Source organism: Herpailurus yagouaroundi, unplaced genomic scaffold (genome assembly GCF_014898765.1).
Source record: "Herpailurus yagouaroundi ecotype Mexico unplaced genomic scaffold, PumYag 215, whole genome shotgun sequence".
NCBI classification, from domain to species: domain Eukaryota; kingdom Metazoa; phylum Chordata; class Mammalia; order Carnivora; family Felidae; genus Herpailurus; species Herpailurus yagouaroundi.
The window spans coordinates 824,561-851,787 of NW_024412446.1; the positions used below are offsets into that span (position 1 = coordinate 824,561).

The 27,227-nt window shown below is 42.4% G+C and overlaps 2 protein-coding genes across 6 annotated transcripts in view; one reads left to right on the forward strand and one right to left on the reverse strand.

Moving 5' to 3' along the window:
- ACACA (acetyl-CoA carboxylase alpha) overlaps positions 1-27,227 on the reverse strand; it is a 283,001-nt gene that overhangs the window by 239,464 nt on the left and 16,310 nt on the right. For 2 of the 5 annotated variants that reach the window (XM_040455128.1, XM_040455129.1), the window contains exon 1: positions 33-255. The exons of 1 other annotated variant lie outside the window; for it this stretch is intronic. The gene's annotated coding sequence lies outside the window, so the exon portion shown is untranslated. Of the gene's footprint in view, positions 1-32; positions 256-3,078; positions 3,192-27,227 lie in introns of those variants that run through there. 2 more of the 5 variants (XM_040455127.1, XM_040455135.1) reach the window with 2 other exon arrangements.
- Positions 11,787-24,921, forward strand: CUNH17orf78 (chromosome unknown C17orf78 homolog). The gene is given in 6 exon segments (XM_040455089.1): positions 11,787-11,843; positions 13,816-13,990; positions 19,560-19,709; positions 20,693-20,811; positions 21,255-21,386; positions 24,844-24,921. Coding segments are annotated over 6 exon segments (711 nt in total).

Below are 27,227 nucleotides of genomic sequence, written 5' to 3' on the forward strand. Positions count from 1 at the left end.
GATCACCGGCCCTGGAGCGGCTCTCACCTCACCTCAAAGCGGAGGCGTCGGTGGTCCGGCGGCCCGGGGAAGCCCCTGCGCAGAGGCGGTGGTGGACGGGAGGAGAGGCCGCCAGCTCCGGCGATGGCTGACAGGCTCGCAGCACCAGGCCGGCCGGGCACACGGTGACGGGCGGGGCTTCACGGGAGCCGGCCCCGCCCCCGCCCCGCCCCTGCCTCCCACCTCAGCGGGCGAGCCCCACGAGGCGACTACGTCCGGGGTTACTCCGGGCCGTTCACCTCCGACCCCGCTCCCCGCTGCGGCTCGGTGTGGCCGGCCTCGATGAGAGGCGCGGGCCCCGAGGACCGGGCGACAGCCAATGAGAGGAAGGCTCAGGGCGGGGCGACGTGAGGCGATGCCGATGGTCCGAGCGCCGCTCTGCCATTCGGGGCCCAGCGGCGAGAGGGCGGGCGGGTCCCGGGCGGTCGTGGCGCCCCAGGCTCACCCTTCACCTCCCCCTTTGGTGGGGGCGGGTGCAGGGCCGGCTGGCCCTCTCCGCCTGCCGGCGGAGGAGGGGCGGGTGGAGGAAACGGCCCCACGTGCACCTCCCAGGAGGGAGAGAAGCTCACGGGCCGCAGAAAATGAGAAGCCAGCCAGCTTGCAGTACTGGAAGGAAGACCAGCACCAAAGAGGACGGAGCAGAATAGGTGGTGTTCGGGCCCGTAAGGACCTTATCCTTTTCAATACTAACCCCTTGAAGAAGTGGGTATTGCATGCATGAATTGCCCAGGATCACACAGGCTAGTTTCCAAGTTAGTACAGAGTACAGGCTAACCCCTATTCTGGAACAACATAACCAGCCCATTGGCTTGCTAGGCGGCCCCAAAGCAGCCCACTCCAAAAGACTCTGAGGTGCAGGATCCTGGATTATTGAGGGAAAGCCTCAGTAAAGGAAGCTCAGTAAGAAGGGCAGAGTGCCAACGGACAACAGTTCTTTCTGCCTGCCTTGAGCAGGGAAAATAGAGGGCAATAAATTCCGGATTTCTCCTGTTAGAGCAACCCTCCTAACCTCCATTGTGGTTCTGCCAAGTCATTGAACAGAAGCCAACCAGTTCCTCTACCTTTACCGGTTACTTCACAGCCACACTTTCATGGTGGCTGTGTGTTGAAAAGTAACAGTTAAGAGTTTCAGTATATAATACAACTATCAGATGGAAGAGAAAGAAAATTGGAGAAAACTGCACTTCAGAAAAAAAGGGGTGAGCTTAACCCCTTACAAGAATTTAATGAAGCACCCAGAGTACTTGCCTGATCTTTACACAGTCTTGTGCTAAATGTCAAGAGAAGGACAGTGAATGATGATTTGGTGAGAAGCAGCTCTATGCCACAGGGCAAAAAGTACATAGGATAGGAGTACACACCGGAGGTCAGTTCTTGGGCTGAAGCAGAGGCAGAAAGATGGGAAGGTTCGTCAACAAGGGACAATATTCACCTAGGACTCCTCATAATACCACTAGGTGGTAGCTTCTCCAAGAGTTTACCAACCTACTTTAATAGGAACTGGAAAAAGAAATTTGGAAACATTTGGACCTTACAGAGCAGTGAGCCATTTTTCACAATGACTGTGTCTGTCGTTGGATGCATCTGTCAAGGAACAGAGATAGGAAAATTAGAACTTAAAGGTAAATGAGCATAACTTCCTGGTTTTAACAAGATGTTTGACTTGACTGGGGGGGGGGGGGGGGGAAGGCCCCAGGAAGAGGGAAGCTTTGCCTCTCTTGGAAAGAACTAAAAATCTTGAGGCTGCCTCTTTTATTTTTCATATACCTTTCCTATTTCTAAGTAATAGGAACTCTGCCCCCAAGATTCTTTCTTAGTGGTGTTGCTGTATATCAGCCTTAGGAGCACTGCAAAACCAGGGGTAACTCTCAGGAACTTCTGTGAAACTCCAGCAAGTCCTTACATATCCTGCTTCTCACCTCACTGAATATTTGAAGTAACTGAGCTCTGAGAAGAACCAGAACCAAAGGCCTGATGAAAGAACCACAGTGGAAGAAAATGAAGGATGAGTTAGGATATATACCAAGACCACTTACATAAAATCTAGTTATTATCAAATATTAAGATGTGTAGGCAGAGAACTAGGTCTTTAAAATAATGCATCTAGAATTTCAACAGCTCCTCAGTGTTGTGTTGTTTGGTGCATGCCACAACCTGCTAGTTTAAGCTCTTTAGAGCTGTTCCATGAGTTCTTGCCACACAAGCCATTATAATCTGTAAGAAGTGGAGGAGGAGAGCCAAAGGGTGGAGAGAGAACTTACTATACAAGACTAACAGGTGGAAGAGAAGAGAGTGAATGGAGTGACATACTTCTAGAAGCTGAAACTAGACAGCTATAATGGGCTAAATTGTGTTCCAAAATTCGTATGTTGAAATTCTAACCCCCAGTACCTCAAAATGTGAGTATTGGGAATAGGGTCTTTAAAGAGGAAATTAAAATTTTAAATGGGGTCATTAGGGTGAGCCCTAATTCCAAATGACTTTTGTCTTTATGAGGAAAGGAGTGGTGCCTGGCTAGCTCAGTCGGTAGAGTATGTGATTCTTTTTTTTTTTTCTTTCTTTTTTTTCTTTTATTTTTTTAACTTAAATCCAAGTTAGCATATAGTGCAACAATGATTTCAGGGGTAGATTCCTTAATGGAGTATGTGATTCTTTTTTTTTTTTTTTTTTAATTTTTTTTAACCTTTATTTATTTTTGAGACAGAGAGAGACAGAGCATAAACGGGGGAGGGTCAGAGAGAGGGAGACACAGAATCTGAAACAGGCTCCAGGCTCTGAGCTGTCAGCACAGCACCCGACATGGGGCTCGAACTCACGGACCGTGAGATCATGACCTGAGCCAAAGTCGGACGCTTAACCGACTGAGCCACCCAGGCGCCCTGGAGTATGTAATTCTTGATCTGATCTCAGGTTTGTGGGTTCAAGCCCCACGCTGGGTGTAGAGATTACTTAAAAATAAAATCTTTGAAAAGAAAAAGAGATTAGGACACACGGACAGAGAGAAAACCATCTGTGAATCACAATTGATGAAGCACTTACCAGAACTGTGGCTTTTATGCTGGAGAAGATGGCTATCTACAAGCCAAAGAGAGAAGCCTCAGAAGAGACCAACCCTGCAGACACCTTGATCTTGGACTTAATAGCCTTCAGAACTGTGAAGAAATAAATTTCTGTTGTTTAAGCCACCCAGTTGGTGATACTTTATTATGGCAGCCCTAGAAAACTAATAGCTCCCAAGTGTCAAATGGCTTCCAGGTCTTTCAGGAAGGTTACATAAAGGTATCAGGGACTTATCTTGAGCATTCCAGCTACCTTCCAGCCTTAAAGATGGTCTCTCTTCCTACTCTGGGGAAAGTAAGAAAACTCTAAGCAGTTCCTGTCTTTAAGGTGATACAGTCTAGTTAGGAAGACAAAACTAAACACGAAAACAGTGTCTATGTCTTGCTCCTTAGATGATAGCCATGTGAATTTTATAAGAGCCATAGATGGGAGAGGATAAATTTTCAAAAATGAGTAAGACTTGGGGCACCGGAGTGGCTCAGTTAGTGAAGCTTCTGACTCTTGATTTCAACTCAGGTAATGATCTCAGAGTTTGGGACCCCCACGTATGGTGCCACACTGACAGCACGGAGCCTGCTTAAGATTCTCTCCTTCTCCCTCTGTCACTCCCCCACTTGTACTCTCTCTGCCTCAAAAATAAATAAATAAACCTTATATAAAATGAGTAAGCCTTGAAATATATAAACAGTAGGTGTGTCAATGTCCAAGCCATTTTGGCACTTTATTTTCAATTCTATTTCAGTTTAGGGCAGTGTTTCTCAATGTTCCACTGACCGCATGAAATAGAATCACTAGGTGCTTGTTAAACTTCAGATTCCCAAGGTGCCTGGGTAGCTCAGAGGCCACTCTGTTCCGTTTGAGTGTCTGACTTCCGCTCGTGTCCTGATCTTGTGGTTTGTGGGTTTGAGCCCTGTATTAGGCTCTGTGCTGATGGTTTGAAGCCTGGAACCTGCTTCGGATTCTGTCTCCCTCTCTCTTTCTGCTGCTCCTCTGCTCATGCTTTGTCTCTTTTTCTCAAAGATAAATAAACACTCAAAAAAAAATTCATGGGGTGCTTTGTTATCCAGTCCTGAACACCTGTGCTGAGAGCTCCGAGCCTGGAGACTGCTTCGGGTTCTGTGTCTCCCTCTCCCTCTGCCCCTCCCCCACACATGCGCGCCTGCGCGCTCTCTCACAAAAATATTTAAAAAATTATTTTTTTAATTATTTTTTTAATGAAGACTTTTTAAAAAATTAGTAATCACTCAACCTGAAGTTTGAGAATAATAGTTTAGGGCTTATCATTATTGTTCCCCTCTGCTGCCAGTGTCTCTGTTAAACAGCAATGCCTCCTACACCTGCACTTCTAAGACAGGAAAGTCTATCAGGTCAGGCCAGAGTTAAACCAAGGGAGGAAAGAAAGTGCCTTAATGGGAAACTGAACAGTGAAGAGCCCACCTGTCCTGGTGGTTGGCCACGGTTCCAAATTCCTTAAGTAGCAAAGTCAGTGATCAACTTTTAGAACAGAGGATAGAGGAAACACTGAGATATTATTTCCCACTGACCTCCGTTATATAATGTATTCTCTAACCTGGCTTCTAGTTCTTGCCATACCTATTCTTTTTTTTTTTAATATTTTAAATGTTTATTTATTTTTGAGAGAGAGACAGAGCACAAGTGGGAGAGAGGCAGAGAGAGAGGGAGACACAGAATCAGAAGGAGGCTACAGGCTCTGAGCTGTCAGCACAGAGCGGGCTCAAACTTATGAGCCATGAGATCATGACTTGAGCTGAAGTCAGAAGCTTAACCAACTGAGCCACCCAGGTGCCCCTTTAATTGTTTTTAATGTTTTTTTTATTTTAGAGAGAGACAGAGAGAGAGAGACAGAGCGTGAGTGATGGAGGGGCAGAGAAGAGAGGGAGATACAGAATCCAAAGCAGGCTCCAGACTCTGAGCTGTCAGCATAGAGCCTGACGCGGGGCTGGAACTCACAAACTGTGAGATCATGAAGTTGGATGCCTAATGAACTGAGCCACCCAGGTGCCCCAGACTGCCATACCTATTCTTACCTTGGCTGACATCATCCTTCCTGCCTCCTATTTTCTGAATCTTTCTATTCCTTGGAAGTCCCATATTCTCTAAGATCTCTTTTACTTCTCCAGCTTCCACTGATCTCTCCTCTGAATTCCTGTAGCAGTCTGGTCTCGACCACCTGGTTCAGCACTTATTAGGCTATAATTTTCTATGTGTATATTGGTTTTAGCTCTCCGACTGAATTTTAATAATCTTAAAGGCAGAGAGCATTTCTTATAGTTTGGTACTCCCCTCTATAGCTCTTAGAGTAGGTGTAGGTATAAATATTAGTAAGTACTTCACTGACTGAAATAAAGATTAGCTCTGTACCTGAGAGGCCACTTTGTTGCGGCTGTCTGCTTATCCGTCTTCATGTCACCTCTGGGAGGCAGACTCCAGTAAGGTACTTGGCTTTTTTATAGATGGACAGACTTCATCAAGAAAGTCAGTGCCTTGACCAGAATTGTGGCTCCAGTTGTGAGATAAGGGAAAAAGGCATAAAAGCCTTATCTGAACACTATGGAACACTACACTTCTTTGTTCTGGTCAGCCATTCAGGTTCATCCAGACTTAAGAGCCTCAGGGAACTTCACACCATGAAGTCAGAAAATGTCCTCAGGGAAGCCACTTTATAAGTCTGCTTCTGATGATGAAAGGTAGGATTACACAACAAAGAACATAGTTCATAGTAGAGATTCACCACGATGTTTTCACATGGACACTTGGGTTTTCACATGGGTACATGGGTTTTCAAAAGGCATTTCAGTTGTCCCTCCCTCCTTGTCATCTAGTCCTGAACACCTAGTCTCTATCCATATTTGGTAGTTACCTAACCTTAGCTCCTTCTTCCATGACACCTCCAATATCTTTTCTTTTTTAAACCTAAGTCAACATAGCTCACAACTCAACAGCTAAAGAAAGTTTAAAGGGCCCTTTTACCTAGAGGCAGAAAAATGGACAAGATGGTTCATTTAGGTCTTGCCCAATGCTGGGATTTTGACATTTTATATTGATCAGCTTTATTATCTTCTCATCTCTGAACTCATTCTCCTGCAAATCAATAAAAATGTTCCTGGTGAGTTTACTTTCTACTCTTGTCCTCACTTTCTCTTCAGACTTCTCCAGTGTCTACATTACTCCTTATATATCAGACTAAGCTTTTTCCTGCTACATGTTTAGATCTCTGCTTATCTACCCCAGATACCCTCACTCTCCATTATTATTATATATGCAACATGATATATAATACATTAGTAAATTTTACTGAGCCTCTATTTTTAAGGAAAAGTGAGCCATCATTCAACTTCCTTTCATCCTTTTCTTCAGTCTTAAAGTTTTCTCATATCATAATTTGGACCAGAAGATTTCACAATCTTCCTGTCTTTTTTCACTCTCACCTCTGGTCAACACATTAGACCAGCAGGTAGAAGGCCATGTCCCCAACACAAATCTTGTTCATCAGTGGATCTGCTGTGCTCATGTGTACAGCAAAAAGAAAGATAAGGGAAAGCAAAAATGAATGAAAATAAAATACAGTTTAAATCAATGAATGAGTTGGCCATAATCAATTGAATACCATAATTTTGAGGGTCAATACAGGCAAGCAGAAATGAGAAGAACTGATTCTTGGAACTGGCAATCTAAGCCAAAATACCTCAAGAGCAGCAGGGACTTTGCCTTCTCTGTGTTGTATTGCAAAGAGTTTGAGCTCTTTAATCAGATAGACCAGGCTTTGAATCCTGACTCTGTCACTAATTAGCTCCGTGACCTTGAGCAAATGACCCCTTTTCTGAGCCACAGTTTCCTTGTCTATAAAACTGAGGTATAAGAGCTACCTTGTAAGGTTGTGTTTTGGATTAAATGTTATAACCAAAATGTAAAGTTTCCAACACAGAGCTTGGAACATAACAAGCACACTGAAAATATCACTTTCCCTCTTCCTTCTGTGCCCCCTTCTATATCCTATGAGTGCTCGGTACAAGAACAAAATATCCTACAGATGTTCACTTAATTCAGGAATTTTTATGTTATTAAATTCACCACCCCACTCACCCGAGGCCAATATCCCAGTGTAATAGAGCATGTGATCAGAGACCTAGGGATAATCTGAATCCTTTACCCTGATTTGGAGGGAGCAAGCAAACAGGAGAAGTGACTGGCCTGGGCTTCTGAAAACCAATGGAAGGCTGGCACTCTGAGTCCCATGGTTGTACCACACTGAAAAGCCTCTTTGGCCTCTTTGGCAAGGATGTGGAACAACAGGAACATTCATGTACTGCAGACAGAAGTGTAAATGGGGACAACCTCTTAGAAAACAATTTGGCATTAATTAGTAAAGCTGAACATATCCTGTCTACCCTATAACCCACCTTCCATTTCTGAATTTATACTCCAGAGAAACTTTCTTCTTTTTTTATTTTTTTTTTAATGTTTATTTTTGAGAGACAGAGTGCAAGTGGGGGAGGTCCAGAGAGGGGGACACAGAATCCAAAGCAGGCTCCAGACTCTGAGCTGTCAGCATAGAGCTCCACACGAGGCTCCAACTCATGAATGGTGAGATTCTGACCTGAGCTGAAGTCAGACTGAGGCACCAGAGAAACTTTCATATGTGCCCATGTTCATCGTTCATTATAGTCAAAAACTGGGAACCCCAGGTCTCTCGGCAGTAGAATGGATACATAAATTGTGGTATATTAATACAGTGGAATATTATAAAATAATGAGAATAAACAAACAATTCTACAATGAAATACGGATGAATTTTACAAACATAATGTTGAGCAGGATGCCTGGGAGGCTCAGTCAGTTAAGTGACCGACTCTTGATTTCAGTTCAGGTCATGATCTCAGGGCTGGTGAGTTTGTGCCCCATGTCTGGCTCTCTGCTGACAGTGTGGAGCCTACTTTGAATTCTCTCTCTCTGCCCCTTCTCTACTCATGCTCACTCTCTCGCTCTCTCTCAAAATAAATAAATAAACTTTAAAATTAAAAAAACCATAATGTTGAGCAAAAAAAAGCCAGACACAAAAGAGTATGTTTCTGGTTATATAAAGTTCAAAAATAGGCAAAACTCATTTGTGGTGGTAAAAATCTGAATAATGGTTACTCTAAAGGTAGGTAATGACTGAGAGAGGACACGAAGAGAGGTATATCCATTTTGTGTTATACATAATAAAAAGTATACCTTAAAATACATAAAGAATGAATCCATTTATATAACTTCAAAAGCAGGCAAAAAAAGTATATTTTTAGTGATACACATACAGTTGACAACTTAAAAACCTTGGAAAAATGATTGGGAGGAGGGAAATGAGTGGGATCAGAAAATAAACAGTTTCTAAGACACTGGCAATGTTTAATTTCTTAATTTGGGTGATGGCTATATGCTGTCCTCATTGTTATTACTGTTGTTATTAATTAAAATTACACTTATTTTCTATATACTCTTCTATATGTACGATACATTCCACAATAAAAGAATTTAAAATAAACCAAACCAACCAAACAAAAGCATGCACCTTTAAAAGAAAGAGAAGCAGAGCATGGCATTAAAATAGTAATTTTAGAGCTGTAAGAGGTTTCAAAATCATCTTGTCTAACCATCTCAAGAAACTGAAACAGAGGCCAGAGAAGTTAAGTGACTTACAGTGATTCAGTTAATTACAGACCCTAATCTAGAACTTAGTAAACCTCTTGGCTTCTTGACAAATGCTCCTTCCACAGACCCACCGTTTGGTCCATCCAGTTCTAGTTTCCCATTATCTTCCAGAATCACATCTCTTACCTGCACACATCAGAAAACTTACCTAGAGCATTTACTTTCAAATGCCCCCTCTCTGTAAAGAGAGCTTTCATACTATTCTTACTTTCGAATCTTATACTATAATAAAAAAAAAAAAAGAAGAAGAAGAAAAGGGAAAAAAAGATAACTTACCTATGTTATAGCTTTCTTTCCCTCCTAAATTAGAAATCTTTGTTGTAGGGAAAGGAGATCAAGAGAGATTATCCTCTCCTCCACATATACTCCAGACACTGAAAACCACTCAAAGTATCTAGTAGTACAGAAAGGGACCCAGGTATTTTGCCTTGTTAATACAGCTCTCTTGCTTCTCTGTATCCCACGGTATAGCCACACCAACATGCAGGATTACTTTTGGGCCTTTGAGACACAAAAGAAAAAGGGAAGGGTCTAAAAATAGGTAAAAGAAAACTCTTTGTCCAAGCACGAGGTTTCCTCTGGGAAGAGTGAGCTCTTCTGCCACCTTGTGACACAGAATGACAATAGCGAGCCCTAGATATTTTCCTACCGCTGCTCCAAGGGGGCAGCACTGGCATCTAATGTGGCATCTAGGAAAGAATGAATCTATAGAATACTTCAAATAGACAGACGGTGGGGGGCAGTGCAGGGAGAGTGTCTGATACCAAAAGGGAGCAGAGGATCACGTAATCATGTTAAGGTAATAGTAAGCAAAAATCATGAAACTCACGGAAGGCAATGGAGCCCCTTTATTCTCCCTACCCACCTGCCCTGCTAAGAGAATCCGGCAACTGCAGCAGGGAAAAAAAGTAATGCTCTAGGTTCCAGTATTGCTCTGGAACAATAAAGATCTGAGGCACTTATGTTCCCTCCACTCAGTGGCCTCTCTGCTCCTTTACATAGCAAAACATCTCAAAAAAGTTACATACACGTTTTCACCTCCGATTCCCTCTCAGCCCTTTCCTGCTTCTGCCACTCTGCTGCAAGTGCTGTCACAAAATTGTCAAATCCACCGATATGGTCTTTATTATACACAACCTCAACACAGCATTTGACCAGCTGATTCCTTCCTTGAAAGACTCTCCTTTATTGGCTTCTATGCCATCTACCCTCTCGATTTTCTCAGCTCAGATGTCACCTCCTCAGGGAAGTCTGCCCTGACCACTCTAAATGTAACCTCTGCTAGTAGTTCTTCACCTTATCACCTGTTTGCTACTTCACAACTATCACAACCTCTAATTATCTTGTATTTGCATTTGTATATTATCATTAGCCCTCTGCATTAGTTTGTTTTCGACTGTGTTTATAGTCTGCTTCCCATCATTTCATGTGAACACAGACTTGGTTTGGCTCACTGCTAGAATAGTGGTTGGCCACAGCACTTGTTGAATAAACAAGTGAAAGGCACCATGGTTGCAAGCTCAGCACTTCTTCCACATTTCAGGCAACATGCTATCCTTTGGTGACACCTCTTTCCATTCTGTTTCCCCATCAAGATTTCCCTTGAGCTAAATTCAGCCAGATTTCAACCTGAATTAAAATGCCAGGAAACAGGGTAATATTTAATTCTGATTTGCCTTGGATCTCATGAACTCCCTCATGGAAAGTCCCTTGACTCAAGCTCCCTTCACACCATTATCAGAGTGTCAGGCTCCACGACCTTCTTACACATAGTCCAACCTATGTTGGCTTCAATCAATTAAATTTACAGTGAGTAGAAAGACTGCAAAGACTCTTGACTTAGGCAGAGGATCTGAGTAGATCTTCACTTCTGTTGTATGATCCACCTATCTATGCTATCACAAAGTCTACAGAGTATACTAGATATATATATACTCTTTGCTAAAAGATACAATTTTAGAAAAATTTTCAGGGGCACCTGGGTGGCTCAGTCAGTTGAGCGTCTGACTCTGGATCTCAGCTCAGGTCATGACCTCACAGTTCATGAGCTCAAGCCCCATGTCAGGCTCTGTGCTGACAGCATAGGGCCTGCTTGGGATTCTCTCTCTCTCTCTCTCTGCACCCCCCCCCCAAATAAATAAAACTTTAAAAAAAAAAAGAAAAGAAAAATCTTCAATAGTCATCTGTCTAGGAAAGCCTTCCCAAACTTCAGACAGAATCACTCTCCCAGTGTTCTTAGCACTTCCTCACCACCTCTCAATGCAATAGTCATGGTGCAATGTGGTCTACCTATACTCACTTCACTATTCGGGGGTGTGAAAATGTGAAAAACTCAGTAGGTATGTTTGTGCTAATGCGAGTTTATGCATGTAACTGAATAAATTCTAGGGATTATTTGTTTGGAATTCTCTAGTTATAGAGGAGAAAACTGAGATTTAGAGAACTCAAGCAAGTTTCTCAAGGTGACATAGTTAATAACAGGGCTTACACTAAAACCCAATTCTATCAATTCCTAGTCCAGTGCTCTCTACCATATAATTCACTAACTCATTCAGTCCTAGTTTCCTGCTCTATTCTTGAAATCACCTTGCTTAATAGAAATCTCTACATCTCTTAATGTCAGTGTATAAATCTGTAAGCCTGTGTCAGTGAGCATGCACGTGAATGTCTATGTGTCCATCTGCAAGCATTTGCAAACCTTATTACTGAGTGTTTATGTCCTTCATTCTAGGGAAACCTCTAGGTAATTACAGTTCCTTATGTTGGCACCAGCAGTGAAGTCGGAGGAAGACTTTTTGAGTCACTCATTAATAGGAACATTTGGTCCTCTCTCCAATCACCTCTATTACTAGGTCTTAGGGAATGGGGCAAAATAGGGTGGAACCAGACTCTCCCAGGGTCAAACTTGGTTCCAGGGCAGTAAGAGCACCTAGCATGAAAACTAAGGGGCTATTTAAGAAGCATGTGCTCAAGCTAACATGGATACCATCTTGGTTTTCAGCCTAATCATTATATTCTGTGATGTTAGCAAGAAAGGTAAGAACAGGGAGCCTGGGTGGATCAGTCAGTTGAGTGTCCAACTTCAGCTTAGGTCATGATCTTGCAGTTCGTGGGTTCGAGCCCCGCATTGGGCTCACTGCTGTCAGTGTTGAGCCAGCCTTGGATCCTCTGTTTCCCTCTCTCTCCTCTCTCTCTCTCTCTGCCCCTCCCCCACTCACTCTCTCTCAAAATAAATAAATAAACTCTAAAAGAAAGAAAGAAAGAAAGAAAGAAAGAAAGGAAGGAAGGAAGGAAGAAAAGTATTTCTGTAACCTAGTATCTAAGAAAATCCAGAGAGCCCTAGAATGTGTTTGCGGGTCCATTCTACCAGATAGAAATAAAGCCACTACTCAGTAGGTGATGTTTTACGGTCATCCCCCGTATTCTCTTTCTTGCTTCTAGGCAGGACTGTAACTTATTTAACTCAGATAGTTGTTTCATGGTGAGAAGTCTTTAGAGAATGTGATGCATCCTTCTGTCTTATTCATGTAACCAACATTGAAAGTCCTCTCAGTGATAGATGGCTTTCTTTACTGGAGGGTGCTGTCACAGTTTCAGTATTATCAACACCTAAGGCTCCCAAATTCATAACCCTTATAAGATGCTGTCTTTCTTTTTCTAAGGTGGTACATCCAAACAGTTAGGGATGCTCTTAGGATAGGAAAGGTCCGAGTAAGGGTGGGAGGGTGGAATGGTACCATTTGCTGCTCTCTGATAACTGTTTATTTAAAACATGGTTTTTTTCAAAGTGTCCAAACATTTCATCTCTGAAATTACCTAATCAGAGTTAAGGCCAAACAGTCAAGATGCAGCATTCAAAGTGCAGTTCAGTACATTTAACAGATGAAGAAAACTCACTACAGCTTGTGAGTTATGTGCCGAAAGCATAAACTATTACCTATATGGTTTCATGGAAACCTGAAGAGATACCTTGTTCAAAGTTACATTTAATAAACTTTCAAAAGGGTTTGGGTTTTGTTGGTTTTGTTGTTTTGTTTGTTTTTGTTTTGTTTTTTTGAGGCCAGGAGAGAGGGGCAGAGCGGAAGAGAGAGAGACAATCTTAAGCAGCCTCCATGTTCAGTGAGGAGCAAGATGTGGCACTTGATCTCACAACCCTGGGATCATGACTGAAGCCAAAATCAAGAGTTGGATCCTCAATTGACTGAGCCACGCAGGCGTCCCTCAAGAGTTTTAATATAAGAAAGCAGGGGCTCCTGGGTGACTTAGTTAAACATCTGACTTTTGATTTTGGCTTGGGTCATAATCTCATAGTTTGTGAGATCGACCCCACGTCGGGCTCTGTGCTGACAGGTGGAGCCAGCTTCGGATTCTTTCTCCCTCCCTCTCTCTGCCCTTCCCCTGCTTGTGCTCTGTCTCTCTCCAAATAAATAAATTAAATTAAAAAATATTTTAATATAAGAAGGCAGAGCAAGGAGAAGAGATAAGCAGCGCTTGAAGGAATGGGTTGATTAGTCTTTTCATTAACTTATTAATTTCATTTAAATCAATTTCACCTTTTCTTCCCCCTAAATGTAATGGATTGGTACTCAGTTTTCTTTGAGCTAGGCTAACTCCTACTTGTATATTGTTAAAATCTTTTATGTTTATTTTTTGAGAGAGTGAGTGAGCGAGCAGGGGAGGGGCAGAGAGAGAGGGAGACACAGAATCCAAAGCAAGCTCCAGGCTCCGAGCTGTCAGCACAGAGCCTGATGTGGGGCTCGAACTCACAAACTGCGAGATGGTGACCTGAGCCAAAGTCGGACACTTAACCGAGTCACCAAGGTGCCCCTAAAATCTTTTTTGATAGTGTTTGATCTCCCCAATTGCAAGTTATATGAGAAGGAACTGTATTCCTTTGCATCTCCCTCTCCAATACTTGTAATTCTAAAGAGTACCCAATAAATTGTAAATCCTGACCTTTTTTTTGTTTCTTCCCCTCCCGCGCACCCCCCCACCCCCCACCCCGGCGAACTCAAAGATAGCAGCTGCCATGTGGAACAGCTGCCTGGGCTCTTCCCAAAGGATGTGAGAAGGGATGTGCTAATGCAAAGTAGCGAATGGGCCCTTCCTGAAAAATCATTTTGTCATTCCAGATACTCTGTACCTTTAAAAGAGGCCCATCTCCCCTATTCCCAGCCCAGATCTTAAATATCTTATTTTTAAAAAAAATTTAATGTTTTATTTTTGAAAGAGACAGAGTGCAAGCAGGGGAGGGGCAGAAAGAGAGAGAGAGACACAGAATCTGAAGCAGGCTCCAGGCTCTGAGCTGCCAGCACAGAGACTGACACTGGGCTCAAACCCATGAGCTGTCAGACACTCAATCGACTGAGCCACCCAGGCGCTCCGATAGGTCTTCTTTTGAGAATGGTTGTTTGAATTTAATTTATATTGAATGCAGACCGTAAAATACTTAAACTGCACAGATTTACAGTGAAAAGTGCTGATAGTGTGGAGCCTGCTTGAGATTCTCTCTCCCTCTCTCTCTGACCCTCCCTGGTTGCTAGCTCTCTCTCTCTCTCTCTCTCTCTCTAAATAAATAAATAAGCTTAAAAAAAAAGTTTGATAGCTATTACTAAATTACCCTCCATAGCAGTCACTCCATTTTGCATTTCTACCCACACTGTGAGAACGCCTGTTCCCTCTCAACTGCTGGGCAATGGTTCTTGACATCAGCTTTAAGTTTCTCTGCTCTGCCCTCCTTTCCTTCCCCTACCCATTCTTTCTGTCTGTCAAGTAGTTTATGGTTTTGGCAGTTTCCCTTTACATATAGGCAATCCCCTCAATGCTACTGTTGCACTGCTGGAAAAATAAAACTTGACACTTTAGAGAAACTGAGGGTTCCCAGGCAGAATAATGGGAAAAAAAACTTTAAAAACTACAATCTGTTTAGAGAACTAGAGATTGGCAAATAAGTGGATTATTGGGATGTTGGCCTAGGTACTGTAAATTATATATCCTCACATGACATAAATGTTTTCATTCCCCTGATTGTGCTTTCTAAGTTCATATGGTAACAATGTGGCAGGGGGGAACCCTCTTATTAAAAGGTTAAAAGATTCTAGCTCAGTTGGTTAATCGTCCAACTTCAGCTCAGGTCATGATCTCGTGGTCTGTGAGTTCAAGCCCTGCGTCGGGCTCTGTGCTAACAGCTCAGAGCCTGGAACCTGCTTCAAATTCTGTGTCTCCCTCTCTCTCTGCCCCTACCCCACTTACATTCTGTCTCTGTCTCTCCCTCTCAAAAATAAATAAACATTAAAAAAAAATTTTTTTAAAGATTCTGATAGTGTTTGGGGGGTTTGGTCACTTGATATTAATGTAAAGTAATTCAACCAGATTGTTTTCCTCCTAACAGTTGACACACCCCCTTAAGTCAATGGCAGGTATCAATAATAGTGAATTTAAGTCATTCTGGAGTCTAGAGCCCTCTCTACAGGGTGGATTTTATTTGGATATAGTGTGCATTGTAGGACTCAGGCAATTAAGGGAACTTTTTCTTAGAAATTTGGGACAAGGAAACCTGGGAGATTAAGGGGGTGGAGGGACGCCAGAGATCAACCTGATGTAATTCAAAAATTTTCCCTGGGTATGTTTCTTCCTCCTTCCTTCATGGCATGGTGATTGCTTCCTGAATGCAGAATTTAAGCTAAAACCCTGCACTATGTGAGTCAGTCAAAGAGTTTAAATGGATGTTTATGGATTAGTTTGCAGACCTAATTGTTATTCACAACACATTTCTATGGAACAATGATGAATTCCAAACAACCAACTTATGAATGGACTTGTGAAATAACACTCATTTAAAAATGTGAAACTACCTATTCTGAATTTAAACTTACATTGAATGGCAGGATGTCAGACTCCAAGTAGGGTAGAAATAAAAATTAAATAAATGGTCAAATATACAAGGTCGTAAAAGAGATGCCCTCTAAAATTACAACACTATGGTTGACATCAGTCTGCACAGAAAGCTGTCCCAGAAACAATCAGAAGACAGTTTGTGAACATGTGCACAGAACAAAATAGGAATTTGAAACTGTAAGGATGAGAATGTACTACAACAGTTAGTTGTCAGAAGATGTGGTTCAACATGGAACGTAGAAAAATTTAAGAAGAAGACTATTTATTACTGTTTATGGAATTTGGCCAAGGAAAAGATCCTCTATTACAAATATTCTAAAATTTCTTTCTGGTGGAGAAAGATGACTCATTAGGTCTTTATCACTGATAATTTATACCATCTAGTTCTTATTGCTCAGATTCTGTATTAGTCAAAAAATTCTAATTAGATTTCAAAAGAACCTATATATTTAGAACAGGGTACCTAGAAGAGAAAAATCCTACCTGATCCATTTAATGGATACATTCTCCTATGTAATTTTTTAAATTTTACTTTATTATTATTATTTTTTAGAAAGAGTAGGCGTGCACAAGTGCAGGGTAGGGGCAGAGGGAGAGAGAGAATCTTAAGCAGGCTCCATGCTCAGTGAGGAGCCCAATGCGGGCTGGATCTCATGACGCTGAGATCATGGCCTGAGCCAAAACCAAGAGTCAGACACTTAACCAACTGGGCCACCCAGGCACCTCTCCTATGTAAGTTTTTTTAAAATGTAGTATATAGATTTAGTATATCGATTGGCTGTTTGGAATTTGATTAGTGTGAACTAACTCCTAATGATTGTTTACCCCATGTGACACTGGGGTATAGAAGGAATATCACCAAATGAGTGTTTATTCTGTTATTAATGATCATTTCTGACAAGTTACTTAATTTCTCCCAGTGCTTAGTTTCTACAGCTGTAGAATAGATTTGGCCAGATGATATAATTTCTAGATATAAAAAGGGAGGTTCAGGTCTGAAGCACAAACTCAACAGAATTATGTAAGGCCTGCCAAATAAGCTCTTTATATTATCACAGAAAAATCTCCAAGAGAGATTTCCATTTAAATATATATACCTAATGTTCCTATTTAACATAAATTCTTTTATGATAAAGTAAAGCATCATCTCATCTCCTAAATTATCCATTTCATACATTTGGAGTTTGTATGCCCTTAAAGGGGCATTCTTGCTCAAATATCCTTAGCTAAAGAAAAAGTAATACTGCAACTCCAGCATCACTGGGAAGGGAGTGCTTGGATTTATAGATGTCCTCCACCTAAATGCTCAATTACCTAACAGATGAGACCTACAAGAACTGCCAACATAGATGGACGTTAATTTCGAAGCTTAGGCAGAACTGAAAATACACTGACAGATGAAGCTAATTTAAGTAGACTCTGAAACAGGGACTCCAAGGAGGTAGGAAGACATGCCACATTGAAATACTATTATCCCTGTGGCTAGAGGGCACAGTTCTACTAGAGGATCACTAGGTATTTCCTTCTCTTTCAGTCATAATATCACAAAGTTTGCAAAGTGTTTTCACACCCGCTTCCTCATTTTTGTTTCTGATCTTCACATTACTCCGAAATAGATAGACCAAGAATTACTTTATTATAACCATCTTACCGAGAAAGGAAACCAAAACATGGAGCACTTATGTGACTTGTCCAAAGTGAGATTTGTTTATCTTCCATCTCCTGTGTCTCATGACCACGTTATCACTTTGGAGAACTGACTGGCACCATGCTGAAAATACTTCATATAATTTCCTCATTTTTCCTTTTGAACCTGTTTGCTCTCCATCTCTGCCTATCTTTGCCAACACTGTCTTCCTGATTAAAGTGAAATCAGGGACTATTCCTTCCTTTGTAATTTCATGTGCAGTGTCCACTACTCTGGCCACTGGCCTCTGAAGTCAACAACTATCATTTTCACATGGACTTAATCAAGACTTGGGAAAGTAACTTAGAAAAGTCAAGTAGGACTTACAGACCTTAATTTAATAAGCAGTGATAAGACACCATTAAAAATGAAATAGGGGGGCGCCTGGGTGGCGCAGTCGGTTAAGCGTCCGACTTCAGCCAGGTCACGATCTCGCGGTCCGTGAGTTCGAGCCCCGTGTCAGGCTCTGGGCTGATGGCTCAGAGCCTGGAGCCTGTTTCCGATTCTGTGTCTCCCTCTCTCTCTGCCCCTCCCCTGTTCATGCTCTGTCTCTCTCTGTCCCAAAAATAAATAAAAACGTTGAAAAAAAAATTAAAAAAAAAATGAAATAGGAATGAACCAGTGTTTGAATTGGAGTAGGTCAATTCTGGAGCCAAGTGAAGTTAGTACCAGACAACAGCCAGAATCCATACATGTCTCAACACTTCCACAACTGGTTTAAGTCACCATCGTCTTTCATTTGGATTTCTGCAATAGTTTCCTAACAGGTTACTCTGCTTTGACCCTTGCCCCCTATAGTCTAACATAGCAGTCTAGTGATCCTTTTAAAAACAAACTCAACCATCACTCCTCTGCTCAAAACCTTGCCATGGATCCCCATTCAATCTGAATAAAAACCAAAGTCCTTAAACTAGCCTCCAAGTCTCCTGATATAGGCCCATTTCCTTTAGAAATTTCGTCCCCCACTACAGTGCTCTGTACTCACTCCATTCCAATCTCACTGGCCTCCTTGTTTTTACTCTAAAACTATAATATGTCAGACACACTCATTCTGCCTCAGGGCCCACATCACTCCCCCTAGGTCACTGCTTTCCTAGGCCTGTACTTAGCCAATCCCTCATCTCCTGTAAGTCTTGGCTTACTTCTTATTTTTTCAACGAAACCAGCCTGTATCACAGGTTGCCCAGCCACTGCCCACTCCCACCCCCAGACTGCTCCCTTACTTTGCTATGCCTTTTTTCTTTTTAGTAGCACTTACTCCCTTCTAACATACCATAAAGTTTACTGTATTTATTATCATCTGTTTCCCAGTCTCCCCTCAACCTTCCCTCCCTGTTGCTTGTTCCCTTGCTCCAATGCATCCAACTGATGTAGCCAAAGGACTGAAGCAGCCCTGGTACAGAATAGATAGCATTTAAAAATATTTGCTTTCTGGGGCGCCTGGGTGGCGCAGTCGGTTAAGCGTCCGACTTCAGCCAGGTCACGATCTCACGGTCCGTGAGTTCGAGCCCCGAGTCGGGCTCTGGGCTGATGGCTCAGAGCCTGGAGCCTGTTTCCGATTCTGTGTCTCCCTCTCTCTCTGCCCCTCCCCCGTTCATGCTCTGTCTCTCTCTGTCCCAAAAATAAATAAAAAACGTTGAAAAAAAAATATTTGCTTTCTGAAAGAATGAAATTGAGGAGTGCGTGAAGCTGGGTGGTCTTTCCTTCTTCCAGTTCTCTCTGCTTTCCCCAAACTGCTCTCAAAGTAGTTGACTTAGACTCTAGTCAGACAGACTTGCAGCAGTCATTAAGGCAAATTATGGTATTTCACATCATCCCTTGGACTTTGGAGCCAACTTTTTTAAAGGAGAAAACTTTCAACAGTGTTACACCCTCCATTGTTATTATTACAGGCTGAAGAATGATAAACAAGGTATGGTCTACTCCCTCACTCTGATCCTACGTTAGTTAAAGCCTCATGGGGATTTAGTCCATATCTCTACTAGTATCTCTGTCCTCATTTATTCTTGGCATATTTTGTGTCCACACCCTAAACCTATGGACAGATCAATGGGGCCACATTAGAAGTTTAGTATCAGCTGGGTAGAGATAAGGTTTTGTCAGGTACAACAAAGGCAGGATGAAGTTTTCTTGGTTGTCTTTTCATTGCTTCTTTCTTGTTTTATAGCTTGTTTACCAGGGACCTCCCAATGTAAGGTCTATGAAGTGATGGGGGCTGCATCAGAGACTTTTCCCACCACCACCTCCATAACTCTTGGGAATAAAGAAGGAGAGAAAACTACAAATATTGACGATTTTTCTAGCCCTTTGAAACAAGGTACAGAATAAGTAGGGGTGAGACAAGAACAGAAAGGAAAAGAAACATTTTTAGCCCCAACATGTTTGGGTCTTCTAGGATTTTTGGGGGGGTTGAAAAGTTACATGGAGTTTACACTAGAAAAATCACTCCATTTCTTATGGAAAAAAATCACCTTCTCTATAAAGAAGATCCCAGAAATAGTTTGACACCATTAATAAGCTTTTACTTCCACGCAAGTGAGCCTGCAGCCAGATTTAGGGACAGAATGAATTGTATTTGTGTGGTAGGTGATTCCAGCAATTGCATGTACAGGCAGACAACATTTAAACACTAAGCATCATTACAGTGAGGACAACAACCAAGAGCATATTTTCATCTGCACTGTTTTTAGGAAATGGCTCTCCCTAAATTGGCCATGACACAAATTCTGTAGATTTCAGGTTAGGTTACATCCCAGTTTCAACAGGAGAAACGTAAATATAACATTAATAATAACAATGCATATGAACCACTTGCCCCAAGTTTGCCTTTTGACCCAAAAGCAATGCCAATTCACCTTTGTTCCTCCTCATCCCTTACTAAAGCCAAGAGGAGCATGGGAAAGGTGATTTTCTAATCACACACAGTGCGTCGGTCAAGCACAAGGGGAGAGACCCTGAGGAGTTGTTGAAAGACAAGTTCAGAACTGCTGTGCACCCACCCCTCTTCCTCCCCTGAAAGCAATGCCAAGAATCATTCCTACTTGGTTATGACAAATCTCAAACCCCAGAGAAGGTGACTTATTGCGAAGAGGCTGAAAAGAAGGTTAGAGCAGCACCCATGATGCCCACCCCACTCCTGACTCTTGAGTCTGAACTGGAAATCCAGTCTATTGCCTCTGAATCAGGCTGGGCCTAGTAATCTGAGGAGCCAGAAGACCTTCAAGTCAGAGGGTCAATCACTTCCCTCTCTCAGGTTCTCTCTTCTCCCTCTTCTACTCGTCTCTCTCCTTTTAGACATAGAGGAGAATCTAGAGAAGAGGCAGAAATGGAGTACTGTGATCAAATTTCTGATTGCTGTTACCCTGTTGTTTAGTGGAGTCGCCATTATAGTGTTTGCCGTTTTTGAAGTCCCTTGCCCTGTAAGTTTGTTGATGTATGGAGTCCCTGGACTTGATCTATAAAGACTTTCTTCTGTTCCAAAGGCAGGTTGGCATAATGAAAAAAGCATGGACTTTGGAGTAGACCTGCCACTCACACTCACTAGGCTGGGTGGCTTTAAGAAAGTTGCTTGACTTCTCCAATGTCATTTGGCTCATCTGTAAAATGGGACTAGTGATATTAGCCTCTCATGGCATTTTTAATTAAGATCCTGTGTGAAAGGCACCTGGCACATAGAAGGTGCTTGCTAAATTTGAGTTCCTTTCCTCTGTTGTATTTGGACATTCTCTCAGGAGGAAAGATCCAATGGGACTGAATATTTTCTTTAAAAAAGATGATTTTCTTTAAATGGCCTGACAGGAGGTTTGGAAGATAACCAAATGCATACAAGCCACCTGAAATTAACACCATTTTCTCCCTTCAGGGTCAATGCCGAGGAGCCAGAGAGCTATGCCAATGCCAGAGGTTGTGCAGAAAGCAAAGGAAGGAAGGCCAGGAACCTGAGGCAGCTGAATCCCAGCTTGAATTTCAACCCAAGAAGGAAAGTGGTCTCTGTAGGGTTTACGTCTTTTGCTGGGAAAAAATGAGGTTAATATACACATGCTGGGAGACAGGAAGTTGTTTCAGTTATGAAGCAAATGTTGCTAATTCTTTTATGTGTCAGGAAATAGGTAGGTATTTGTACTCCTGTTTTGTTTTCTTAACATCAGCCCAGCCATGGGCACCTGGGTGGCTCAGTCAGTTAAGCGTTCAGCTTTGGCTCAGTTCATGATCTCGCAGTCTGTGAGTTCGAGTACCGTGTCAGGCTCTGTGCTGACAGTTCAAAGCCTGGAGCCTGCTTAGAATTCTGTGTCTCTCTCTCTCTCTCTGCCCCTCCCATGCTCATGCTCTGTCTCTGATTCTCAAAAATAAACAAATGGTAAAAAAAAGTTAAAAAAAAAAAACAGACATCAGCCCAGCCATAACAAATAGGGTACTTATTGAAAATACATTATTTCTGAGCCTCAGCTACAATCAATCAGAATGTCTAGAGTGGGGCCAGGAATCTTACTTTTAAGATTTTTTAAAATATATTTTTTAATGTTTATTTATTTTTGAGACAGAGAGAGAGACACAGAGAGCAAGAGAGAGGCAGAGACAGAGGGAGACACAGAATCTGAAGCAGGCTCCAGGCTGTCAGCACAGAGCTTGACATGGGACTCGAACTCATGAGCCGTGAGATCATGACCTGAGCCAAAGTCAGACACTCAACTGACTGAACCACCCAGGCGCCCCTTTACTTTTAAGATTTTTAACAAGCTCCCTAAATAGAAGTGGATTTACTGTGAAATTAATGAAGCTTAAACTTCAGGCCCCATGGGACTTGTATAAAGCTTGTATCTAACTTTGTATTTTTAAAATTTGTATTCTTTTTCTTTAAAAAGGGTACCCTCGGGGCGCCTGGGTGGCGCAGTCGGTTAAGCGTCCAACTTCAGCCAGGTCACGATCTTGCAGTCCGTGAGTTCGAGCCCCGCGTCGGGCTCTGGGCTGATGGCTCAGAGCCTGGAGCCTGTTTCCGATTCTGTGTCTCCCTCTCTCTCTGCCCCTCGCCCGTTCATGCTCTGTCTCTCTCTGTCCCAAAAATAAATAAACGTTGAAAAAAAATTAAAAAAAAAAAAGGGGGTACCCTCAAATTTTATGAGTTCAGAACCCACAGCATACGTATCCATCCCTGCTCCTAGGTAACACTCATATACACAACAAAGTTTAGGAACCACCGCACTGCAAAGTTTGAATACTTAGCAAAGCAGCTTCTTTCCTCCCAGCCCTTGGGTTTCCTGACAGCATCATAAGCTCATATTGCCCTCTGGGGTCTAAAACAGACACAACACCACTGTTTCAGCATGGCTGATTTAAAGCCAGTTTCCCTGCCAGAAGTGTACTCAGCCTTTCAATTCTAGACAGTGATGTGTGTCTTCTCTACAACATCCACAATCCTTGCTAAGATGAGGTCTCTGATACTTTTAAAATTAAAGATGGGGGCGCCAGGGTGGCTCAGTCAGTTAAGCATCCAACTCTTGATTTAAGGTCAGGTCATGATCTCACAGTTTGTGAGATCGAGCCCTGTGTCAGGCTCCATGCTCATTCATTCTCTCTCTCTCTCTCTCTCTCTCTCTCTCTCTCTCTCTCTGCCTCTGCCCTGCTCACTTTCTCTCAAAATAAATTTTAAAACTTTAAACAAATAATCCAGCACAGTGTACTAGAAGCTGAATAAGTTCTGGAGATCTAACACATAGCATAGTGATTATAGTCAACAATAATGTATTATATACTTCAAAATTGCAAAGAGACTAGATCTTAAATGTCCTTACCACAAAAAGAACCAATAATTATATAACATAATATATGGTAATCATATTGCAGTATATAAAGGTATGCAGTCAACATGTTGTACACAAACTTACACAATGGTATGTGTAAATTATATCTCAATCTTTAAAATTCAAGTACAGCAGGGGCTCCTGGGTGGCTCAGTCAGTTGACCATCTGACTTTGGCTCAGGTCATAACCTCATGGTTCGAGCTCTACATCGGACTCTGTGCTGACAGCTCAGAGCCTGGAGTCTGCTTTAGATTTTGTCTCCACCTCTCTCTCTGCCCCTCCCCTGCTCATGCTCTGAGTCTGTCTCTCAAAAATAAATAAAACATTAAAAAATAAATAAAATAAAATTCAAGCACAACACTCTTTTCACCTAGGCATGCTATCAGAATATTTTAAAAATTTTTTTTAAGTTTATTCATTTTTGAGAGAGACAGAGCGTGAGCAGGGGAGGGGCAGAGAGAGAAAGGGAGACACAGAATCCAAAGCAGGGTCCAGGCTCTGAGCTGTCAGCACAGTGCCCGACGCGGAGCTCGAACTCACGAACTGTGAGATCATGACCTGAACCAAAGTCGGACGCTCAACCGAACAAGCCACGCAGGCACCCCGGTATCAGAATATTTCTTATCACAGTGCTTCAGGTACCCAATGCCAACTTACTTGTCACCTCTGGTGTAGGTTAATATTTTCTATAATTCTGTTTCTGCTAATCTTGGATGATGAGCTAGTGTAAATTAGTATGATTTAATCAGATGACGTATATTCAGTTATTTAATCTGCATTATCATTTCTATTAAGCACTGGAAGATATAGGCCTGAACGGTAATCAAAAGTCTAGTCCAGAGTTAGAGGTAACCATGCAGTAGCAACATGGATTGAATTTCTCTCATCGACAAAATAAGCTACTAAATGATAAAGGAATTAATAAAAAGAATAAGCAATTTAAAGACATTACCTCATTTGAGCCTCACAAAAACTGTGATAGTTAGAGTAGGTATCAGCATTTTATTGATACTTAAACTCAGGCTCAAAGAGGTTTATGACACACAGCTGGTAGAAACAGAACTAAAATCTGGGTCTTTTAGTCCTATACTGAAATTTACTGAAAGCCTTCTATGTGCCAAGTTCCTTACATTTAAGAGGCTCATAGTCTATATTCATAATAGCTCAGCATCTAGAAAGTACACAGAAAATCAGATGGGACATGGAATCAGATATACCAAGAGTAGAATGGGATTAGTAAAAAATATTTGGTCCACAGAAACTCAGATCTGTCTCTTTTCAAACACAGTGAGATTTTGTGGGTCTGATTCAAGAAATGAAGTAGAATCCCTGTACATCTGGGATCCAAAGTAGATGCACACTCAGGGCCTTTTCCATTCAAGGCAAACAGGTTAAGCAAGGGGTGGATGGGCTCTTTGCTAGAGGGTTATAGGGCCCAAGCAATTGTAGGTTCTCATGCATAAGTGCACCTTGCTGATACTTTCTCAGTGTAAATACAATAACTTTTCGTAGAATTACTGGCTAACAAAGAGGCAAAATGATGTGTACTTGGAATTAAATGGGGTTTTGTATTAAGCCATCTCTTTGTTGGTACATGAAGAAATACCCATTTGCATCCTTCTTTATCTCTCATATTTCCTTTCAATCTCTAGGTTGGATGAGATGCTCCCAAGTCATCAAGTCCAAAGAGAGCTGCAGGGATCACTGTCATCCATGAGACATACTTCTGAAAAGTTCTTCTCTGCTTCACACATTGAATGGAGGATACTACACTGACTTCTCCCTATTATTAACCAATGTCAGCAGGTTCTTCTGAATTTTACACTCGTATCTTCAGCGAGGACATTACAAGCAAACAGCAATGCCAGACCAATGAAGAAGGAGCCTGGGCTTAACAGTCAGACTTACTCTCATGCCATTGCTATTGACTTAGCCACAAGCCTCTGAGATTCACTCTGTCCATCCACCAAAAATGGGTATCTTTTCATCCCATCCAATGAGAACAAAAAGTCTTCCCTCTGAGCACTATGAATGGACCCATTGCTCTCTTTGACAAAAGGTTTAAACATGCCTCCAAGGAAGTGGGCAAAGCAGCCACTAGTGTGGTACAGTTCACTAACTCCTCTGTTATCCTCACAGTTCATTTCATGCTCACTGGCTCTCAACCAGCTTAGGGTGGGGGATTCCTGTGTTCCCAAGCTGATGTTCATAGGGTTATGCCTTAACCTCTGCCACCACATGTAGCTATCCACACACTGGTGAGGGGAGTATAACCCTGAGCATTCCAGAAGTCCTCCTTCTAAGTCATCCCCAAGGGGCTTAGGGACTGCATACGAATAGGACACACGTGAGGTCTCCTGATAATCCACAACTCTTCCAAGTGGGCCTGACATTACCCCCCACATGTAACGGTGAGCTGTGTATATTTTGAACAAGGATTCCAGAGCAAGACAACTATGATGATCTTTCTTACAAAGCCTCTGAGAAAGTCTGACCTGCTCAAGTAAGAGTCTGGTGAGGAAGCAGGACCAGCTGATGTTAAAGGGAACAGGTTAAAAAAAAAAAAAAAAAAAAAAAAGGAACACCAGGAGGGATAAACTGTTGTTTTGCTTTTATTATAAGTGTCTTGAAACCATTCCATTTCACTTTGGTGAAATGTACCTGTGTTTCTAAGTTAATTCTGTTTTCTTAGTTCTCTGGTAAAAACCACACACAAATTGTATCCTTCTCTCTTTCACTTCAAGTACCGTCCAAAAAAGTGATTCTCAAAACAATACCAACAAGGGAAAATATCTTGCCCTGAGCCCTGATTTGAGATTCAAGTGGATCCTGGAAGAGATGGAACAGATGCAAAGCATGGAAAATGAAAGTTTTGCAAATACAGTACGTAGAGAGGACAGAGCACTGGGGCTGCTGTTTGGATAAGTGAGTATGTTATTTGCATCCCACCACGGATTCATAACATCGCCTCCAGTTTATCCTGCCATCTGTGGCTCCATCTAACCATGAGATGGTAGGGGGCAGGGGAGGGGAAGCTTGCTCCTTCCCCAGACCACCAGGAAGGACGATTAAAAAAATATTCTATACTTAAGAAGCTTTTGGTCTAGGACGGATGCCTACATTCATCTTCACCCTTCCCAGACTCACCAGAATATCCTTTAGCCCAGAAACATGAGGTTCCCCAGGAGGCAAAAACTGTAGCAAAGTTTACCCTTCTTAACTCTTCTGCAAGAGTATAATTGGGTAACATCTGTACTGACTTTATAGAAATTCACTGAGGGAGGGCGCCTGAGTGGCTCAGCAGGTTAAGCGTCCAACTCTGGATTTTGGCTCAGGTCATGATTTTACCCTGGTCAGCCAGATATCAGGCTCTGTGCTGACAGTGTGGGGTCTGCTTGGGATTCTCTCTCTCTCCCTCAATCTTCCCCTCCCCCACTCAAGCTCTCGCTCTCTAATAAATAAACTTAAAAAAAATTCGCTGATGGAATAAAAATGGTATATTTTGCTTTGGGAACAACTGGTTTCCTCCAACAACGCAAGGTTCCTCTGAGGATTTTCTGACTCCCTAATTAGTTAACAGTTTTGAATCCCAATTACCAGTAGGGATCTTTAAAAACTGAGAGATGGTGGGTGGGGCGCCAAGGTGGCTCCTCAGTTGGTTGAGTGTCCGACTTCAGCTCAGGTCATGATCTCACAGCTCATGAGTTCAAGTTCCCACATCAGGCTCTGTGCAGACAGCTAAGAGCCTGAAACCTGCCTTGGATTCTGTGTCTCCCTCTCTCTCTCTGCCCCTCCCCCACTCACACTCTGTTTTTCTCTCAAAAATAAATAAACATTTAAATATTAAAAAAAAAAAAAAATGGGGCGCCTGGGTGCCGCAGTCGGTTAAGCGTCCGACTTCAGCCAGGTCACGATCTCGTGGTCCGTGAGTTCGAGCCCCGCGTCGGGCTCTGGGCTGATGGCTCAGAGCCTGGAGCCTGTTTCCGATTCTGTGTCTCCCTCTCTCTCTGCCCCTCCCCCGTTCACGCTCTGTCTC